Here is a 21850-nt window from a genome sequence, read left to right on the forward strand (position 1 = left end):
AGTCAAAATCAAGAGTCAGATGCTTAACTGACTGAACTACTCAGGAACCCCAAATGACCCCTACTATTACAAATAATGTTCATATACTGCTTACTTATCCTCTTATGTTTGCTCTTATTTAGTCGGTATCTTTGAGCAGGACATAGCATAGGTCTCCATGATTTACAAGTTTTCACTACTGTGTCAGAAACTTAGCAGTCTTTCCTGAGGATTCTGGATATCCTTTAACCTAGAGCTTAGTGCCATTAAGGGGTATGTAAAATTTTCTTCTACAAATCAAGTTGCATCCATCTCACCATAAATCTATAGATTACATCTCCTCAGTCAATAAATTCTTCTAGTCTTTCATTTGTATTGCCCTTGTCCTGACTCTAACTAGAATCAAATCATAGCAGAAGCTCAGCATTAGAACAAAAACCTTGCAGTCTCCTGTTAGTGCTTAACTTGAATCACACATTGGTGTTCATGTCTGCAATAGACATCATGCTTCCCCTGGGTGCTTCTGTTCTGAAAGATACACAACTGCTAACTCCACAGTGGCTGGGGCCAGCCAATCACTTACCTTCATTTGCTGAATTCCATATTAATCAGATAGCATCATTCAGTAAACATTAACTGCCATATGTAGATCACTGTAACGTACTGTTCCACAGAAGGAACAGAAAACATAAATCTATTCTTCACAGAGCATATAGTCCAACAAGGGGAAAAGGTACGTGCATTAATTAAACATCTACCCTATCCCAAGATGGTGCCAGCCACTTTACTTATATTACCCCAAATTAATAAATCTTTGAAACTATTTTATAAGTTACTATTCTCATTTTATGCATATGAAAACTAAGATTAATGATACTTTATCACTGCTCCCAAAGCACATTATTGATTAAACGGATATGTATGAAATTCAGCCAAGGAATTTTGAGTCATTACCTCTTCATAAGAAAGAATTTAAATCAGCTCTTGTGTATGATGCGTTCTAGCCCCACCTCATATAATGAATCTGCAGGGCCTATGGGTCATTTCCTTAAAATGGAGGTATACAGATTGGATAGTGATATTTTAGGTACTAAGTAGCAAGGAGTTTTAATAATCACTTCCTGACCACAGAGTCAATTCACCTTTAATGAAACTGGTATTTGCAAGGTTTTTTTTTTTTTCTTTTATGAACCCAAAGTTTAGTATATAGTCTACTGGCATAGTATATATTCTACTGAATTAGAAAAGAGTGAATTGTGGGTTGGGAAGAGAAAAGGGAAGAAGCGCAGATGGCATAATATGGGTCAAAGTTTTTTAAATGAAGCCATGGAAAAATGAAAGGAGACAGGAGGTAAATTCAGGTCTGAGGATTTTACATCCTCATGGGTTAGTGATCCAAAAGTGGAGCTGTCCATGGTCAACACCGTGTCTCCCCACTGACTCCACTGGGACAGGCCTGAAGCAGTAGCCTGCTGGTTGGCCAAGGATGACAGAAACTTATTCTATCTCAAGCATCCCATTTGCTCCTCCTCTCTGGGAACCTTTTACATGGGGTAACAACCTTGATCCAAAGAACCTGAGCACACTGAATCCTTGATTCCAACTCTTTAGAAATCAACCACCATTCCTGCAAGAGTAGCATTTTAGTCTATCAGTATTACTTTCCACCCTTCTCTGAATTCAGAAAATATGAAAAAGTAATGATAGGGTGATCATGAGCATAAGAGCTCTCAACACTTAAAAGGAGAAGTAGGCACAGCCCCCTCTCCTAACACACATAGATATGGGGAAAAAGGGAAAAGAAAAAAAAACTATTAGCATACATATTTTCTGTAACAAAGCAAAATGATTTTATAGACTTCTCATTAAGAGTGGATCTATCTAGCAGGCAAGGATGGAAAATGTAAATTTTCCCATGTTGTTATACAAAGATCTAAAACATACAGTATTCTCCTGCTTTTGCTGTGTTATCTAAATTGATTTGTTTCAGAGCATAAAAGACTGTCTTTGTAAAGACAGTCATGGCTTCTCAGTTTCAAAATGTCTTTTCCTATGGGGATTTTAGAACTTTATGGGTATGACTGAGGGTAATACCATATGGGGGGGGGGGGCTGGTGAAGGAATCCCTGAAGTCCTATCACATAAGCAGTTACCTAATATGACTCTGTATTGGGAAGCCTCCATCAAACTGTTTTTTAAAACTTCTGTACGGGGAGCCTGGGTGGTTCAGTTAGTTAGATGTCTGACTTTAGCTCAGGTCATGATCTCACAGTCTGTGAGTTCGAGCCCCTTATCAGGCTCTGTGCTGACAGCTCAGAGCCTGGAGCCTGCTTTGGATTCTGTGTCTCCCTCTCTCTCTGCCCCTCCCCCACTCATTCTCTTTCTCTCTCTCTCTCTCTCTCTCTCTCTCAAAATATAAAAATTAAAGAAAAAAACAACTTCTGTGGTCAAGGGTATCTGTCTTTCTGGAATATGTCTGAAAGGGACAAGGATGTTATATAAGTGTATGTCACTGTATCAAAAAGAATTTTTTAAAGGTATACCTATGTGTAGAGTTCACCCATCAGCAATTTTTTTCAGGTTATTTCTCTTTCATATGCCTCTAATTATAACTCCCTGGGAGTATATCAAAGATAAGGCAATGAATGTTAAAACCTGATCCAATTTAAATTCCTCTGAAAGGTGTCCTAGCTTCACTTGACAAGTACCAACCTGCTGAGTACTGTTCCCCTCGTCTGCCTATCACAGACCTGGTGGAAAGTGTGAAGGCTGGGTACGAGGCTGATTTTCTAATGTATTTCAGATGGCTGACAGCCACAAACCTTACAGGATTCCTGACTGAAGGGTGCCTGCCTTAGAATAACAGCCATGTTAAGATCATTTCTAGAGTAACTAATTTCTTCTATTAGGTAATACGTTAACTGCTTTCCCATTCTTTCCTACTTTCTTTTTTAAAATGCGAACAAAAGTAACATACCAAAGCAATAACACAGTGACTGGGGAAAAGACTAGCAAAGAGAAAAAAGTAATTATCTCCAACTTTACACATTCATTTTCTTGCTGTTGTTTGATCTTTCACTCAAATCTTCCACCTTCCATATATATAAGAATATAAAATATCTAAGAATGTATGTATATCCTAGACTTCTGCTACTAGGTTCACTGCATTTCTTTAGGGTAGGGAATTCAAATGTGAAGCTAAACAGTCCAGTTTACACCCCAGAATTTTGTGATGTTTAATGCATTAGCTTGTGTATTCCAGCCTGCGTGGAATTCTGAACTACATTTAGTTTGTGCCAGTCAGCGTCTCCAAGAGACCCCATGGTAGGACCGTGGGACAGACTGAGATCGAGAAGATCCAAGACCTCAGGTTCACAAGTCAGCAGAATTAACAAAAAGATCATCATAACATGCTCGGTCCCTTTGTAGGCACAGAATCATTTCGCTAGAGGGAAAACTCCATTCTTTATTTTTTCCAGGAGGGATTAGAGGCAGGTGGTCCTGGCAGATTTTAACAAGACCTTAAAAATCAAAATTGTCTCTGCTCTAGGAAGCACTTATAAAATAGCAAACGTCCCAGACGTGAATAACAATCATTGCTGTGTACATGCTCCCCTGTCTGTGATTATTTAGTGTCTAGGGCAGGTCATTTAGCCTAAGTAAGTGCCCTATAAAACAGACTGGTTCTCATCAATCCCAACATGACCCTACACTCTGCAAGTGGCTGCAGTGACACTACTACCTTCAGGTGAGATGTTGTACTGCCTCCACCCTTTCCTTCAGCTCCAAAGGCTGAGCCTCTCTTGACAAGTTTATTGTTTGAGTAAAAAAATACACGTTCCAGTTACCTGCTGCTCCCAAGCTGTTCTTGGCACACCTTTCCTTTATCACAGAGCTGCAGTCTACTTTCCCTCTCCCTTCAAAGGTGATACACTAGAGCTAATCCCACACCCTATGCCTTATCTTCTATACTGGCTCAATGATTGGCTCTCAAGACTAATGGGTCCCACTGGCCAATGTGGTGCATGTAGGCAGAGAGCTTCTCTGCTAAGCTCAGTGTTGGACTTGTGCCTTGATCCAAACTTCCTTAGGCCACAGAGGGAAGCACTAAGGAAGCCCAAGGTTTGAAGGAACACTGGACTAGGGAGACAGGAACCCAGGTTCTCAGTGCTAGCTTGGACATTATTAAGTCACTGTGGGATAGGACAAATTGGTTAACTTCTCTATACTTTAGTTTTGAAATATTATGAAGTATTCTATCCTTGCTGAGCTCAAACGCTGATGCAAAGTTGGGCAGTATAAGAGTAACCTAGGGCTGTCATGACAAAGCACCACACTGGGTGATGTAAAACAACAGAATTTTTTGTCTCACATTCCTGGAGGCTAGAAGCCCCAAATCAAAGTGTGAGTAGAGCCATGCTCCCTCTGAATGTTCTAGGGAAATACTGTTCCCATACCTCTCCGTAGCTTCTGGTAGTTGATGGCAATCCTTGGCATTCCTTGGCTTATAGAGGCATCACTCTAATGTCTGCCTTCACATGAAATTTTCCCCTGTGTATCACTGTGTCAAAATTTCCCTCATGGTATAAAGACATCAGCCATTAGACCTTATTTCCAAATAAGGTCACATTCACATATACAAGGTGTTAGGAATGAAGGTGTTTTTTTGTTTGTTTGTTTGTTTTATGAAGGGCACAATTTAACTCGCAACAGGTGATGTCTAATGAATTAAGGACCAGGGTGCTGTTGCAAGAGCTGACTCATACAAGAGAGGAATAGGGACTAATGAAGAAAAGCTTTGGCATTAAATCATCTTGAGCCAAAGGGACACGTGGAACAGTCCAAATGTTGTGAGTCTCCCAGCTGAGTTCCTTGACCAGTCAGGGTTATGTGGAAAAGGAAGATTGAAAGAAAAGTTGAAAGAGCACTTTCATAAAGGGTCTTGTGAAAATTTGGCTTGCGTAACAAAAATTGCAATACAGAATGAGGAAGAGAGCATTCTCTGAATCACTGTAGAAATTCTCTGGCTCAGAACAAAGGGGACAAAGCACTTAATAAATATCTATTTAGTTTAACCTCAGCATTATTTCTACCTTCTTGTAGCATCAGCACCTCATATTTCTTTGAGGGAGCCACCCTTCCCATACTCTCAGTCTGTGAGGCTTGGTGAGCCTTTTTCCTCCAGTGGTGGTCACATGCCTGGGACTTGGCCAATTAGAATGACTGGGTCAGGGTTAGCATATGACACAAAGCAGCCAATGAGATTCATGACTCTTCCCAGAAGCATTAAGGAAGACATGTTTTTCTACTTTATCTACTATCTAAAATCAAAATTATTTTTTTTTCTTTTTCATGGTAAGAATTTTAAAGATTTACTCTCTTAGCAACTTTAAACTGAATACAATATTTTTGATTATGCTCATAATGCTGTACATTGGATCCTCAGAACTTACTAACCTTATAATTCGAAGTTTGGACCCTTTGATCAACATCTCCCCATCTTCTCCACCAGCCAGACCCTGGAAACCACCATTTTACTCCCTGTTACTATAATTTCAGGGTTTTTTAAGAATCTACTTATAAGTGAGATCACACAAGATTTGTCTTTTTTCCGTATGACTTATAACACTTTGTATAATGTCCTAAACTTTCTTCCATGTTGTCACAATGGCAGGATTTCCTTCTTTTTATGGCTAAATAATATTCCTATATACTCGCTCATATATGTGTGTGTGTGTGTGTGTGTGTGTGCGTGTGTGTGTGTGTATCACATTTCCTTTATCCATTTATGCATTAGTGGTCGCTTGGTCTTTACTTTTACTTTACTATTGTGGATAACACTGCAATGAAAATGGCAGTACAGATAGTAGATCTTTAAAGTTCTTCCCACAGGATAAAGGTAACTATGTGAGGTGATGGATGTACTAACTAACCTTATTGTGGCAATCATTTTGCTATATACATTTATATCAAATCAGTATGTTGCATACCTTAAAATTACACAATATTATATGTCAATTGTATTTCAATGAAGCTAGACAAAATTAATTGATCATAAAAATAAGATCCCATCCTTTATAATGCACTATACTGTTTTATTACCATGTTTTGGAGGGAAAAAATTCCTCCACATAAAATGTACACACCAATTTTGTGACATAATTAGATCTAGAAACCTGAAGTGTGGAAAGAATAAATAAATAAACAAACATTGAAAAAGAGAGAGAGAGAGAGAAAAGCCCAGAGGCACAGGTGTGTGAACTTGGACATGCACGTGGATGCATGTGAGAAATCTGGGAATTGATGAAGTGTGGGTTTTCTTTTTTTTATGTTTATTTATTTTTGAGAGAGAGAGCATGATCAGAGGAGGGGCAGAAAGAGGGGAAGAGAGGATCTGAAGGGGGCTCTGTGCTGACAGCAGCGAGCCTGATGCAGGGCTCAAACTCACGGTTAATGAGTTAACTGACGTTAACTCACGTCAGATCATGACCTGAGCCAAAGTCAGATGCTCAACCAACTGAGCCACCCAGGTGCCCTCTGAAATGTGGGTTTTCAAATGGACACAGAATTAAGCTGAGAGTACCAAGTTTATAGCATCAAGCACTTGGCCATGTATTCTTTCTTTATATGACAGCTAGGATTAGTGCTTAGCAAACACAACTTAAATTTTGGGAGCTCATTTTTTTTTTCTCAGAAAAAGAAGTATTTCCTTTTTATTGTTATTTAGGGGCTATAATATCAATACAAACTGAAGGGTTAATGAAAGAAAAGTCAAGGCATCACTAAAAATGAACTTTGGAAGATGAAGATGTGTATATAACAGCAAAGTAAAGGAAACAAGACTACAGAGACCTACAAAATTAAATACACCCATAAAGTTTGAAGCTTTCACTTTAAGCCCAAGGACATCAAAAAGTAAACAACATGCATAAATGCCCCTCGTGAAAATCTGAAATAGAACATCAAAGTCAGCATGTGGAAATCTGAAAATAAATAGATATGCACAACAGTTGTTTCCTGGTGTGGTTACGAAATCATGTCTAATTTCTTCAGTATAACCATTACACATACAAAACATTGTTAGATCCTATTTGAGTGATAGTCATTTCACAGCTAGGAGCCTAACCGGAAGGTCAATAAAGGTCAGATTCTTGCTCCATAGAAATCTCCCCAACGGCCTCCCTAATAACTGAATGCTGTCAGGCTTGAGCTAGTTATCTGCATTTTACAAACAAATATTGTCTTAAGCAGGCTTAATCGGCTACTTAGCTACCAGAATAATTGTGTGTACATTGGAAGTAAATGAATTGTGTGTACAAAGGAAGTAAATGAAGCACACACAAACGAGACACTCACCTTTTCTCCCCTGAGGATCGTGGCAGTTTTCATGGATGCACAGGCCCCAGGCAGACCAGGAAGATACTATACAGTTGGTAGAGCAGGGGATATTGCAGAGCTGAGAGGCTGGAGGGGCAGGTCCCAGACACAATGTCTTTTTCACAGGTCTAGAGACTAAAAAAACAGAAAAAATATAATGATCTGTGTCACATTCTAAAATTATTATTATTATCTTAAGTTCATCTATTTACTTTGAGAGAGAGAGAGAGAGAGAGAGAGAGAGAGAGGGAGGGCAGGGGAGGGGCAGAGAAAGAAGGAGAGAGAGAATCCCAAGCAGACTCTGCATGGTCAGTGCAGTCTGATGATGGGCTTGAACTCACAAACCACGAAGTCATGACCTGAGCTGATATCAAGAGTCAGGCACCTATCTGAGCCACCCAGGCACCCACATTCTAGAATTACTAATGTCTTTATTTGTGTGCCTACCTTGCCCACATGGTTCAATAGTATATAGAAACAAAACATAAACACTCTCCCATACTTGTTGCTTAGCTCTATGCCATTAGCATTTTGGGTGAAAAAAGGTAAAAAGATATATATAGCACAAAGGGAATTCACTGAGTTTCCTGCTTCACAGAGTATTCCCTGGGAATTCAAGAGAGGACTGGAAATATAGATACAAATTATCTAGAGTTATGATTTAAACAAATTAAATGGCTTTGTGAAGTTTCAAGATGAGTCTATCTCCACTATAGAAATGACTGAGTTTCTGCCAAAAAGTCAAAATCAAACCTCTGAGGTGGCGTGTTTAGCATAACTAATCTACTCCCCTGAGGGGTGGAGCTCTCAAAGACATAGCAGAAAAATGGTTCTTCGAAAAGAAGAAAAATCAGGATCTGTGGCTACAGAATTAGCCCCTCAAAGTCAGTTTCATTAGTGAGGCTACCCAGAAGCACAAAGAATGTCTGAGAAGCCATGGGTAGATGCCAAACTAGGAGGCTTCCAGCCCTTCTTTGTGCACCTGCACCCAGAGTGTGCCCAGAACTGGGTCACTTCAGGGTGCAGTGACCATCTGGCCATGAGTGGCATTCACCAAGTGACTTTTCCATGCAGATCCATTCTGGGCACCATGAAAATACACAGAAAATGAAAAAGATGAGCTCCTGATAGTAGTTAGAAAACAAATGACACAATAAAAGAATAGCCAAATGCATAACTAGGCTTGGACAGAGTGATCTCACACTAAGGTGGTTTTGGAGCAATTCAGAGTTTGTGAACAAATGGTTGAAGTTCGGACAGTTTTATCTTATGAAATGACTTGTACTACTGTCTAAATATTTCCCATATGTCATGTCCTCCGGTTAAGCAGATTAAAAGTGCTTCAAAGACAAAGACGGGTGTGACAGGACTGGGTGGTAAATCACACTATCTACTTTGCTTCTTCACTCTTTACATGGATGTGAATTCAATGTGGTAAAGACAGCAAGAAATCACATCTTGGACCAGCAGAAACTTGAACATAAATGAAAACAACAGCAAAATTTAAAATAGTGTTTTCTAGAAGTTGTGTGTTTTCTAGAAGTTCCCATGGGGAAAGATGTGTTTCCAACGAACAGTGGGGCAGCTTCAGGTGCTTATGAAGGTGAACAGGAAAAACAAGTTCGTGAACAAAAATAAGAATGCTTTGTTTCTGACTAAGTCTTGTATATTTTACCAAAAGGATGTGACCTGACTTAAAATAAAAGACAAGGGCAAAGCAACATGGCCAATGTAAATGTCAAAGATCACAAGCCATGTGGAGGAGGTGAGGATAGGAAGAGAGAACAAAACTGGGGTTAATCGCTATGTTACTGGGAAGGCTGAGCAGAGGTGGTGATCAAACAGAGATTGGGTTGGCCAGAATGACAGTGAGATGGAAGGTTAGAGTGTCCAGGAATAGAACGTACCTATGACACTGGTGGATTGTGGATAAAGAAGAATCTCAATATATTTCAATAAAATGAAAAAGAGAGAGAGAGAGAGAAAGAGAGAGAAAAGAAGGTCAACCACCACCACCACCACCACCACCACCACCACCACCCCTTTAAGTTGGGTAAGGGGTCTGTGATTCCTTTCCCAGGGGTGAGCAAGAGAAAACACACAAGATTGCCATTCACTGACTACATCATGCATTCATTCTAAAACCATCAGTACCCACTTTAAATCATACCCTCTTGGATGGTGTCTGCTTTCAAGGAGCTCTCAATCAAGAAGGGTAAGTCAAGTAGCACATTAGCGAAATTGATGGAAAGTGATGCTTCAGAGTGTTGCAGGAATGGAAAGCTGTACACCCAGAGGTCTTAAGACAGAAATGCCTTTGGGTCTGGGCCTGTGCTTGTTATCACATGTTCTCACAAACTCAAATGTTACTCTCCCCCCCAAAAAAAACCTAAGTAGTGATGGTAAAGGAAGTGGGGCTGTAAACTAATTAATCTAGTTATTTAACACACATTTACAGTGCATGCCAGGCACTGGTTACAAACATCAATTCATTTAACCTGCATAACTTTGAGATATATATTATTACTATTTCAAGTTTAAAAATGGAGAATCTAGGGGCACCTGGGTGACTCAGTCGGTTAAGCATCCAACTTTGGCTCAGGTCATGATCTCATGGTTCATGGATTTGAGCCTCACTTTGGGCTCTGTGCTGACAGCTCAGAGCCTGGAGCCTGCTTTGGATTTTGTGTCTCCCTCTCTGCCTCTCCCCGACTCACACTCTGTCTCTCTCTCAAAAATAAATAAACATTATTTTTTTTAAATGGAGAATCTGCAACACAGAAATGTTTACTCACTTGCCCACAATCTTAATCAGTCAGTTGCAGAGCTGAGATGGGGATCTCAGTCAGCCTGGCTCCAGAGTCTGTGCTCTTAATCACTGCACTATGTGGCCTCATCATAGGATATTCAAGGTACACTGATAAGTACCTACGATGTGTCAACACTGTATTAGGTGCTGAAACCAGAATAGTGAGTAAAACAGACAAGGTCTCTGTCCCCATGGAACTCATATTTCTGTGTGAGTTAATACTAATCATACATGAATCCATGAGACCCAACAACAAGACTAGAAAGCTATTACTGCTACTTCTCTTTTCCTTGGTCTTACTACAACACCAGACAGACTTTAGGTGTCTGGTGATCAATGCTTAGAAGATACCCCAACTTCTCAGCTCCAAGACCCAGGAGACATGTGCTGCTACAACTTTTTTGAGGTTGAGCCCTGCAGTTGAAACTAATCAATCTACCACTGCAGCACCTATGCCCAGAGGAGACCTTCATTAATATCATTAGAAGCTCCTGAATGTCTGTGTAATAAGTAAGCTTTCATATTGGCAGTACAACTGGAAAGAGACTGGGAATTTGTCCTATGTCAAAGACATTGTTTTTATAGATCATTATGTTTATCTGACATGTTTTTGGAGAGCTTTAAGAATGTTTGGGAGGTATGGGGTTAAGTCACCCCAGGTCCCCTTTGATAAATTCTTAACTGTCAATCAGTTGACTGCTGGATATTAGCGATAAGGGTATGCCTAAGATTTGGAAGCAGGGAGGGACATAGTATGCAAGAGAGGAGCTGGAGGGAGTGGGGTTCCCTGGAGACTATTAAGTGACAAAATTATGAGGCCCAGGGGTGGAAATGAGGCCATTTGTCAGAACACTCGTGCCTTTTTAGCACCTACTGTTTTGACAGACAGTAGATCTTAATCCATACAGATAAATTATCCCAGTCCCAGGCAACATGTCTAAGATGCTTCATCTGAGCATTGAGTCAATGTACTTGGGCCAACCTATCTGTATCTCAGACCCTCTGGGCAACATTTGTTCTGGAAATAAATCATAAGCAATTCACAAAGCACTTACCAGTTTCAGACCACTTAGGTAGTTTTCTCCCTAAGAACAGCAAACAGAGAATATTTCTATACCTATTGACTATTTAGACCTAGAAGAAAGCTTTAGAGCTAATTTAGTTTAATTCATCAATTTTACCAAAAAACTGAGACATTAAGTAGTCTTTACCAAAGACATTAGGTAGTTAGCAAATTCAGGCAGAGCAGAACTTGAGCCTTGTCTCAGGTGGTTGACTCACCTCTACCTGTCCCTGTTGGATTTCCTTCCATGGAATGGAGCCATCAGACAGGACACACAAGGTTGCTTGTACTAAGGATATTTTGTTTATGAATCACAGTGACTACAATGGAGGCAGTCAGTGACACAACAGATCCAAGATTTCCATGAAGTCTGCAGGCTCACTATAACCTTTTAAATAAAATCCAAAACCTTCTCCTACTTCATGACTATTTTTTTTTTTTACTTCATCACTATTTTTAAACTCCTCCAAATCCTTGTCCATTCCTCCCCCACCAAGCAAGAGGTAGTGAGACCAAACTTCGGTCAACTTCAAAATATTGTTTACTTCTTTTATTTGTGGCTATTCACATTGTAATAAAATAATCTTGGGAGGTGGGTAGGATGTGGAAGTGAGATGGGCCACCTGAATTTGGATGGTTTGTGCACTTTACTTGGCCAAACTCCAGCCATGATGTCTGTAGCAAGAATTGCGGTCTTTCCACCCATGTGAAATCCTTTCTCTGGATTTACTGACTGAAACAACTTTACTTCTCTTTACCAATTCTGTCTTCTCAGATGCAATGAATCCCTGCTCTAATCAGTGCAGGTCTGTACTTGTCTCTCTTATACCAGATGCCTTTTAGACCATGTCACCTTGATGCCTTCTGCCATTCATTCCTGTGTTGACCAACTGCCTGACTAGATAAGCAATTACCCAAGGTTTTACAGTCTATTTAGGTTTTGTAGGCAGCAAAGTTAGTCCCTATAAAGACTTCTCATGGTCACAAAGTATTAAAGAGCCAAAATAATTTTCAACTCAGAAATTGAGATTGCTACATAGTGGTAGCTTTCCAAGTGCTATTACAATATTATAAGTGATTGTACATATGCAACAGTCATTAATACTTTGAATATTTTGGTGCCTAACCTGGCATTTTTCCTTTGCAATAAGAAATTACTAAATTGACCTGACTTACGAGAAATTTGAAAGTCTGCTACTAATGATTGCAAAGTTGTCTTAAATAATGAATTGTTCCATGAACAGAATGGTAATTAATAAGAGGGAAAATAAGCTGGGTAGCTGATATGTTTAATTTTTAAAAATAAACACACACAAAACTGTTCTTAATTCTGGAAATGTACAAAGTTCATGATTTTCTTAATGACAAGGTGATTTCAGATGAGCATACAAATTCAATCAAAACGATTTGTAATTAAGAAGAAAAATGCCTGTTGTGACATTAGCATATGACTGCCATTGTAAAGAAAAATGGGTACCTTCACATTTTATTTTTTGAAACTAAATCAAGCTCTAATCTGAACTAATTTGAATTAGCACAGAAATAAGTTGGCAAAGATTCAATACAAGTATATTATCCCCCACCCCTATTGATGACCATTTTGTAAGATCTAAATATCAACACCTCTTAATTCCTCAAGAAGAGACTGAACTGAAATTGCAAAATAATATTTAATTAATTATAACTAATAACCTAGTACCCTTTAATTTGCAAAAATGAGTTCTATTTGCTTAAAGTAAAAAGAGCTATCACAGGATCCAGTGGCATTTTCTTGTTTTTTTTTTAATATATCTATTACTGGATGAAAAATAAAGTCAGTCTTTGAAAATTCAGAAGGTGTTTGAGGTAATTCTGCCATGGCATAATGGAGCTCACCTTTCCTTCTTCACAGAAAGAAGTGTCTTAAAGATGGTCAAGGAATTAGTCACAAGATACTGATTTTTTTTCCTACTATTTTCAAGGAGGTGGAGATGAAAAGAAACTAGAGGTGATGCTTGCTACTTCCTGGGAACTCTTGAAACCTGGACTGTTTTGCTGCTTTTTATCTTAGGGATAGCAAAGTCCTCCTGCAAACAATTTATCCCATCTACAGTTGATTTTACGTAAGATACTTGATTTCTAGAATGACATAAGCCTTCAGGAAGAAGCTAGACAAAAAAGTCATATTCATTTCAATTTTCCAAATCAAATGCAGGAACTGTAAACCCCAAAGGGAATTTTCACTTAAAGCTCAGAATCCCCTCATTCCATGGGCTCTCCAAGAACAACCATAATAGAAACAGCAATTGCTAAGATTTAATTCAAAACTAATGAAAGAGCCTACTTATGTAAAAATGCTGCTTTCTAAATGATTTTTGAGAAACAATATTGCCTCTGACATATTCATTTAGGGAGTATACTGACTTGGCAGAAATTCAATCCACCTTACTGCTAAAATAAATAGGCCTCTTCTACAGACTGAAGGAGTCAAATGGTTGAAGGGGAAAGATAAATAATATTACAATTTTAACCAGAAAGCTATTTTCCTTCAAGAAGCTTCATGTATTATTTCAATTGCCTTTTGCCACTGGGATTTGCAAAATAATGGATCATTCTTTTAACTTAGTGGATGGAATAAAAGCAATCTGTCTTCTAGCACTTATAGGCAGCTTAAAGAATTAAATCACATCTCATCCTATTATACCTAATAAAGCTTAATTTTAGCCATATTGTGACTCTCTTGGCAAACTTCTGTGCAATACAATTTGGCAGGAAGATGCATGTGTATGTACTGTGAATTTAATATCTAAAAATAATTCCAGCAATTAGAAATAATTACATGAAATGTGACCACATATCAGAGAGTTTTCCAAATTTCATTCATTTCATAAAGCCACTCAGAAAATGCCTAGTGATTTCCTTAATGCTACAGAGTAAAAACACTATAGGTGAAGATGGAAAACAAGATTCAGAATACAAATGAAGGCAAAATAAATGAGGTAGCTGTACAATTTCGGAAAGTAATCAGAATCAATATCAAATAATTACATAATATAGCAGCCTTTGGCCTGATACTCATATATTTCTATTATCATATATTCTCTCTATTCCTCTTCTGAGAATTTCTTTCTAATTGTTTTTCAGCCTTTTAGCTTGCACCTAAAAGTAAGGTATAGAAAGAGTGGAAGGAGCAAAAGCTGACCTAAATGGCATCTTTCACAGCGTACGAAGTTAAAAATACCATTATTGATGAGAGAGGATAGAAAGGAGATCAATGAAAGGTGGGGAAGTGGTCAGGCAAGGAGAAAAAGTGAAAAGGCAGAGAGGCAGGTAAGAGGAAGAATTTCGCAGGATGTCAGTGGCATAAGTATGCAACATGGGGAAAGTACAGCTTTTAAAAGGGTTTTCATGCAAAAGTTCTCCTCATACTCACAGATTTGAAACCTGGAGTTCTTCCCATAGAACCAATGGGAAGAGCTGAATAAGAAAAGTGTTCCCAGGAATGACCATAAATGCCTATTTTACTGATTAAGGTTAGTAATAATAGCCTAATACACACTAGTAACCTACTTGGTTGTAGGCGCTGTGCAACGGACTTACATGCAAATTCTCATTCATTCATCACGATCATTGGAAGTAAGTATCATTATCATTTCCATTCTGTAGATGACATAGCTGAGGATAAATTATTTGTCCAAAATGACAAAGCTAATAAGTGACCAACACAGGTCCAGGGTTCTTAAAAGCCCCTATCCTCTAATACTACACTATACTATGATTTTGTATTTGTAATAAAAATTATGATAGAAAAACCCCTGCTGTAAACAGTAGTAATTGATCAGGAAAATAAACAGACGAATATTCTGTCTACTTCCCAAAATTTCTGAAGTGAGATAAAACAGAAAAAAAAAAAAACGTAATTTAAAAATATCAGTAGTAAAGACCAAACCTCAAGAAAGTGTTGTTAAAGGAAGATGAGGAGTTAGGTAGGTATTTCTCATGTGATTCTGAAAGGTAAAGATTTGAGGGAGGGGATGAAATTAGACTATGACTATTTTCATCCTAAAACTTAGGTTTAGGGCCACCCCTAAGGAATTACAATGAGTTCACAAGATTTCTTAAAGAGAAACGATGCCCAAAGAAACCATTAAGGTAGCTGAAGAGTGAAACCAGTGAAGAGTAGCAAATGTGGGCCCAGCTCACCTTCCACTGGGTACACACAGTATCCCTAGCACAGTCCTCTCTCTTTATCACCATATCCAACCCAGCAACTGAGAAAGGGCAGAGGTGACAGCAGGGTGCCCTAAGTCCACTGGGCAAAAACCTGGTGAGAAGAGGATGTTTTGAGAAATAAAAGAAAAAAATATATAGTTGAGATACAGAAGTCTCAGAGGAAGAAAAGGGAGCAGGAAGATCTGGTAAGGAGGGTGAGAAGGAGACAGCAGAAAGCAGAGCTGGGTCTCCCAGACTTCAGAACTGTCACAAGATTCCCTATTAGTTCCCCAGAAGCAAGCAAGGTGGACCTTTGTCTGTGTGGGTTTAGAAGGTGGGTATTTCAACCTGGATGTAACTGAATGGAAACTTATAATAATGGTAACCAGAAGGGGAAATCCATATTCTCTGAGGCAACACAAATCTCTAAAACCAATATCACAAACTCCAAAGCTCCAAGAGCTCTTAAAGCTCTTAAAAAAAAAGAGAGAAGAAAAGAAAAGAAAAGAAAAGAAAAGAAAAGAAAAGAAAAGAAAAGAAAAGAAAAGAAAAAGAAGGGAAAATATGCGGTATTTATTTTAGAGGGCCAGGAGAAGAACTCTTTGTCTCTAAAATAAATATGCACACTGTCCTGTTTTTAAAGGAAGGGATACTGAAGGCCTCACTGTACCTGATATCCTTGTTAGCATATGCTACTTTATATTTGTAAATCATTTTAGACTGAACAAGTTAATTCAACTTCAAAGGAAGGCTCGTGGGATTCACCAGGTCCCTAAGTAGTGATACGAATGAGACACCGCATAATAATTTTTAAAAGGCAGAACAGTTCATTCTTTTGTGTGAGGAACTGCATTATACATTTTTGAAGCAAAACAAAACTTTCAAACCAAAACCTCTGCATTGCAAAGCTGGATGAAAGCTCCTTCCTCCCAGGCCTATTCAAGCATCGCAAGTCCTATACTACATAGCTAGCTCTTCATTAGGTCAAGGCCAACATTGTAAATTAGTAGCTTTCAACCTGCCTAACCCAATAGAGCCTAACACAGTCCCAACTCAGAAACACTGGGTCAAAATTGGTAAAGGGGTAGCAGAGAGTACAGTAAAAATTTATATCTTCAAAAATCTTTTTAATTAGCAGGTTGGGGAATCAGTACTCTAAATAATTTATGGGGTACCATTTAAAAAAAACCAATTGGCAAATATGATTATTTTTAAAAAAACATTACACTGAGAATCTACTACTATGTGAATCGGGTAAATTTCTTAGCATGTGAGCTTCTGTAAAATATAAGAACTAGCCAATGCTTCTCACGTTTGTTACATTCTATCCTTCCTAAGGAGCCTTTTGTAAACACCTTTTCCCTAAAGGCCCTTCCCTCCCCCATGGCATTTTCACACCACAAATATACTGTGTATATGTATATGCTTTATATATAAAAAGTGTAAGATTTTTTTTTACATTCCATGCACCAATTTTTGTCCCCTTGGGGGAGGTATCATCCCCCACTGGGAATGAATGGAGTAGAACACACATTGAACTTAAATTGAATGCTGACCAATTTACAAATGTATTCTGATTTAATTAGCAAAAGGTTGTGTTGAAGTAAGTATTACTAGCATCTTCAGTTACCAGTGAGACAAATGAATGTGTAAAAGTATGCTCAAGCTTTGGGGACGCCTGGGTGGGTGGCTCAGTTGGTTGAGCGTCCGATTTCGGCTCAGGTCATGATCTCATGGTCTGTGGGTTTGAGCCCCTCGTTGGGCTCTGTGCTGACAGCTCAGAGCCTGGAGCCGGCTTCAGATTCTGTGTCTCCCTCTCTCTCTGCTCCTCCTCTGTTCACGCTCTATCTCACAAAAATAAATAATAATGTTTAAAAAATTAAAAAATAAATAAATAAATAGTCTCAAGCTTCAGTAATCAGTATACCCACAGAGGCAGGACTTGAACCCAGCCAGTGTGATTCTGGTTTGCTCTCTTCAACACCATATTAGACTCTTCCAGCTCAAGGCTCTAAATCCAAACCTATTGGATTCATCACACATTTCCATGGCCCCAGGCTAGAGTCTATCTTTTCAATTTGACTACAGTGCTTCTAAATACCTGTGTTTTTCTTGAAGTTGGAGTCTATATGCTGATAGTTTCATTGCAATAAGCGAGAGATAATTCTATTAACCAATAAGGTATGTTATTTTCTGATGCATTCAGAGAATACAGACAATTTTAAATAGCCGATATGTTGCATAATTGTATTTATTTATTTATTTATTTTTTTGCTTAAATACTAATATTATTAAAAACTGCCTTAAGAAGTTGCACTTTTTGGGGGTGCCTGGGTGGCTCAGTCAGTTAAGCATCTGACTTTGGCTCAGGTCATGATCTCACAGTTTGTGAGTTCCAGCCCCGCACTGGGCTCTGTGCTGACAGCTCAGAGCCTGGAGCCTGCTTCAGATTCTGTTCTCCCTGTCTCTGCCCCTCCCCTGCTTTCTCTCCGTCTCTCTCAATAATAAATAAAACATTAAAAAAAATTTTAAGTTGCATTTTTTATACATTTTTATATCAAAATTTTATATATTTTTTATATATTTTTTTTACATTTCCATATACCATCACAGCAAAATAGGCTATGAGATCAAAAGGACAGTGATTTATGTTTTAAAACATTATAACTGTCTTCTATGAAGTCTTAATTTGAAAGAGAAAGCATTGAATAATTATTCAATTTAAAAATGCAGTTAGTTGATTTTATATTAAAAGCAGCATGGATGGAGCCTCTGGGTGGCTCAGTCAGTTAAGCATCTGACTCTTGGTTTCAGCTCAGGATGTGATCTCGCAGTTTCATGGGCTTGAACCCTGAGTCGGGCTCTACACTGGCAGCATAGAGCCTGCTTGGGATTCTCTGTCTCCTCTCTCTCTGACCCTCTCCCACTCATGCTGTCTCTGTCTCTCTCAAATATAAATAAACTTAAACAAAATATTTTTTAAAAAGCAGCATGGATGTATTTATAGGCTCCTAAATTCAACTAAACATTGACTCTTAAAGGGTTATTACCTATTTTCAAAATCATATAGATTTTTCAAAATAATATAGATTTTTACTACATAAAAAGAGATGTGGTTACATGCAGCAATCATTAAATTTTTTTTAGTATTTATATTTTGTTAATTCAGGTGCTCTAACAAACACTGTGTGGTTCAACCTAAATGAAGCCTAAAGGTAAGACTTGTTTGTTATGACTATTATTTGGGAGGAGGGGAACACTGAAAGAATAGTAGGGGTTGTTCAGAAAATTTTCAGACCTTTGGTAGCTCAAAACCCTTAAAGTAGTGAACATAGCACAAAATTCAGGGAGCCTTCAGGAGCTCTCTCCATGGGAGATTACAGAGAATCTGGAAGTACCTCATCTGAAGACCAGCACTACCTACCCAAAATCATCTTGCTTCCAATCTAACTCAACAGAATCCAAACAGGACACACACTCACAACACCACCATTTCCACTCTCTGACATATTACTTGTCCTGAGACAAAAGATAAGACCACATCTTCTAGTAGTAGAAGTAACCAATTTTGTCCTCTTGACTTAATATTGTCAATTAATTATATAAGACACGTTTCATCTAGAATTATTTTCTTAATTTTATATTTGTAATGATCATATGTATATGTATATATATATATATATGCATGTGTATATACACATGTGTGTATATATATACATATATATACGCATGTATATATACACATGTGTGTATATATATATACATATATATATATACACACATATATATATGTTGCTACATTTTTAGAGAAGAGAGACTTCTCATTTTTTTTCCCTCAGTTGACACTCATGGTCTAAGGAAGTTTTATGTCTCAAAGAGCCAGATCCTAAAGAAAATAGTAGCCTACTTAGAAAATCTCTTCCTTTCAAACATATGCTCCTTCCTGGAATCTTGGAACGGAAGAGATTCTTAATGATATCTTATACAATATCCTGTTTATATAAATGAGCAAATCAAGGACCAAAGTGGATATGTGACTTATCCAAGACCAACAGATAGTTAGTGGAAGTATCAATCTAGAATCTTCTGTCCTAATATTTAGTTTACTCATTTATGCTGCCTCTAGCTAAATCAATCAATCAATCCTTCATTAACCTTATCATATCCCATTCACATTTATACTTTACATTCATTCAAGGCATATTTTATCATGGAGATGATGTTCTTCTCCAGGAAATGGGTATTCTCCTTCTCAGTTAGGTGGGCAAAAACCCCATTATTAGAGCTGGATTACTTACTTCTTTTTTTCCCCAATATATGAAATTTATTGTCAAATTGGTTTCCATACAACACCCAGTGCTCATCCCAAAAGGTGCCCTCCTCAATACCCATCACCCACCCTCCCCTCCCTCCCACCCCCCATCAACCCTCAGTTTGTTCTCAGTTTTTAAGAGTCTCTTATGCTTTTGCTCTCTCCCATTCTAACCTCTTTTTTTTTCCTTCCCCTCCCCCATGGGTTTCTGTTACGTTTCTCAGGATCCACATAAGAGTGAAAACATATGGTATCTGTCTTTCTCTGTACGGCTTATTTCACTTAGCATAACACTCTCCAGTTCCATCCACGTTGCTACAAAGGGCCATATTTCATTCGTTCTCATTGCCACGTAGTACTCCATTGTGTATATAAACCACAATTTCTTTATCCATTCATCAGTTGATGGACATTTAGGCTCTTTCCACAATTTGGCTATTGTTGAGAGTGCTGCTATAAACATTGGGGTACAAGTGCCCCTATGCATCAGTACTCCTGTATCCCTTGGGTAAATTCCTAGCAGTGCTATTGCTGGGTCATAGGGTAGATCTATTTTTAATTTTTGAGGAACCTCCACACTGTTTTCCAGAGTGGCTGCACCAATTTGCATTCCCGCCAACAGTGCAAGAGGATTCCCGTTTCTCCACATCCTCACCAGCATCTATAGTCTCCTGATTTGTTCATTTTGGCCACTCTGACTGGCGTGGGGTGATATCTGAGTGTGGTTTTGATTTGTATTTCCCTGATGAGGAGCGACGTTGAGCATCTTTTCATGTGCCTGTTGGCCATCTGGATGTCTTCTTTAGAGAAGTATCTATGCATGTTTCCTGCCCATTTCTTCACTGGGTTATTTGTTTTTCAGGTGTGAAGCTTGGTGAGCTCTTTATAGATTTTGGATACTAGCCCTTTGTCCGATATGTCATTTGCAAATATCTTTTCCCATTCCGTTGGTTGTCTTTTAGTTTTGTTGGTTGTTTCCTCTGCTGTGCAGAAGCTTTTTATCTTCATAAGGTCCCAGTAGTTCATTTTTGCTTTTAATTCCCTTGTCTTTGGGGATGTGTCAAGTAAGAGATTGCTACGGCTGAGGTCAGAGAGGTCTTTTCCTGCTTTTTCCTCTAGGGTTTTGATGGTTTCCTGTCTCACATTCAGGTCCTTTATCCATTTTATTTTTGTGAATGGTGTGAGAAAGTGGTCTAGTTTCAATCTTCTGCATATTGCTGTCCCAGCACCATTTGTTAAAGAGACTGTCTTTTTTCCATTGGATGTTCTTTCCTGCTTTGTCAAAGATGAGTTGGCCATACGTTTGTGGGTCTAGTTCTGGGGTTTCTATTCTATTCCATTGGTCTATGTGTCTGTTTTTATGCCAATACCATGCTGTCTTGATGATTACAGCTTTGTAGTAGAGGCTAAAGTATGGGATTGTGATGCCTCCTGCTTTGGTCTTCTTCTTCAAAATTACTTTGGCTATTTGGGGCCTTTTGTGGTTCCATATGAATTTTAGGATTGCTTGTTCTAGTTTCGAGAAGAATGCTGGTGCAATTTTGATTGGGATTGCATTGAATGTGTAGATAACTTTGGGTAGTATTGACATTTTGACAATATTTATTCTTCCAATCCATGAGCACGGAATGTTTTTCCATTTCTTTATATATTCTTCAATTTCCTTCATAAGCTTTCTATAGTTTTCAGCATACAGATCTTTTACATCTTTGGTTAGATTTATTCCTAGGTATTCTATGCTTCTTGGTGCAATTGTGAATGGGATCAGTTTCTTTATTTGTCTTTCTGTTGCTTCATTGTTAGTGTATAAGAATGCAACTGATTTCTGTACATTGATTTTGTATCCTGCAACTTTGCTGAATTCATGTATCAGTTCTAGCAGACTTTTGGTGGAGTCTATCGGATTTTCCATGTATAATATCATGTCATCTGCAAAAAGTGAAAGCTTGACCTCATCTTTGCCAATTTTGATGACTTTGATTTCCTTTTGTTGTCTGATTGCTGATGCTAGAACTTCCAACACTATGTTAAACAACAGCGGTGAGAGTGGGCATCCCTGTCGTGTTCCTGATCTCAGGGAAAAAGCTCTCAGTGTTTCCCCATTGAGGATGATGTTAGC

General features: G+C 38.4%; 1 protein-coding gene across 2 annotated transcripts in view; it reads right to left on the bottom strand.

Moving 5' to 3' along the window:
* Positions 1-21850, bottom strand: part of THSD7B (thrombospondin type 1 domain containing 7B) — a 1098632-nt gene that overhangs the window by 479339 nt on the left and 597443 nt on the right. For both annotated transcript variants that reach the window (XM_053909184.1, XM_019454952.2), the window contains one exon: positions 7336-7491. In XM_053909184.1, the coding sequence (XP_053765159.1) occupies positions 7336-7491 (156 nt within the window). The remainder of the gene's footprint in view (positions 1-7335; positions 7492-21850) is intronic.

This window comes from Panthera pardus, unplaced genomic scaffold (genome assembly GCF_024362965.1).
Source record: "Panthera pardus isolate Hobbes unplaced genomic scaffold, ASM2436296v1 HiC_scaffold_10, whole genome shotgun sequence".
Lineage (NCBI taxonomy): Eukaryota > Metazoa > Chordata > Mammalia > Carnivora > Felidae > Panthera > Panthera pardus.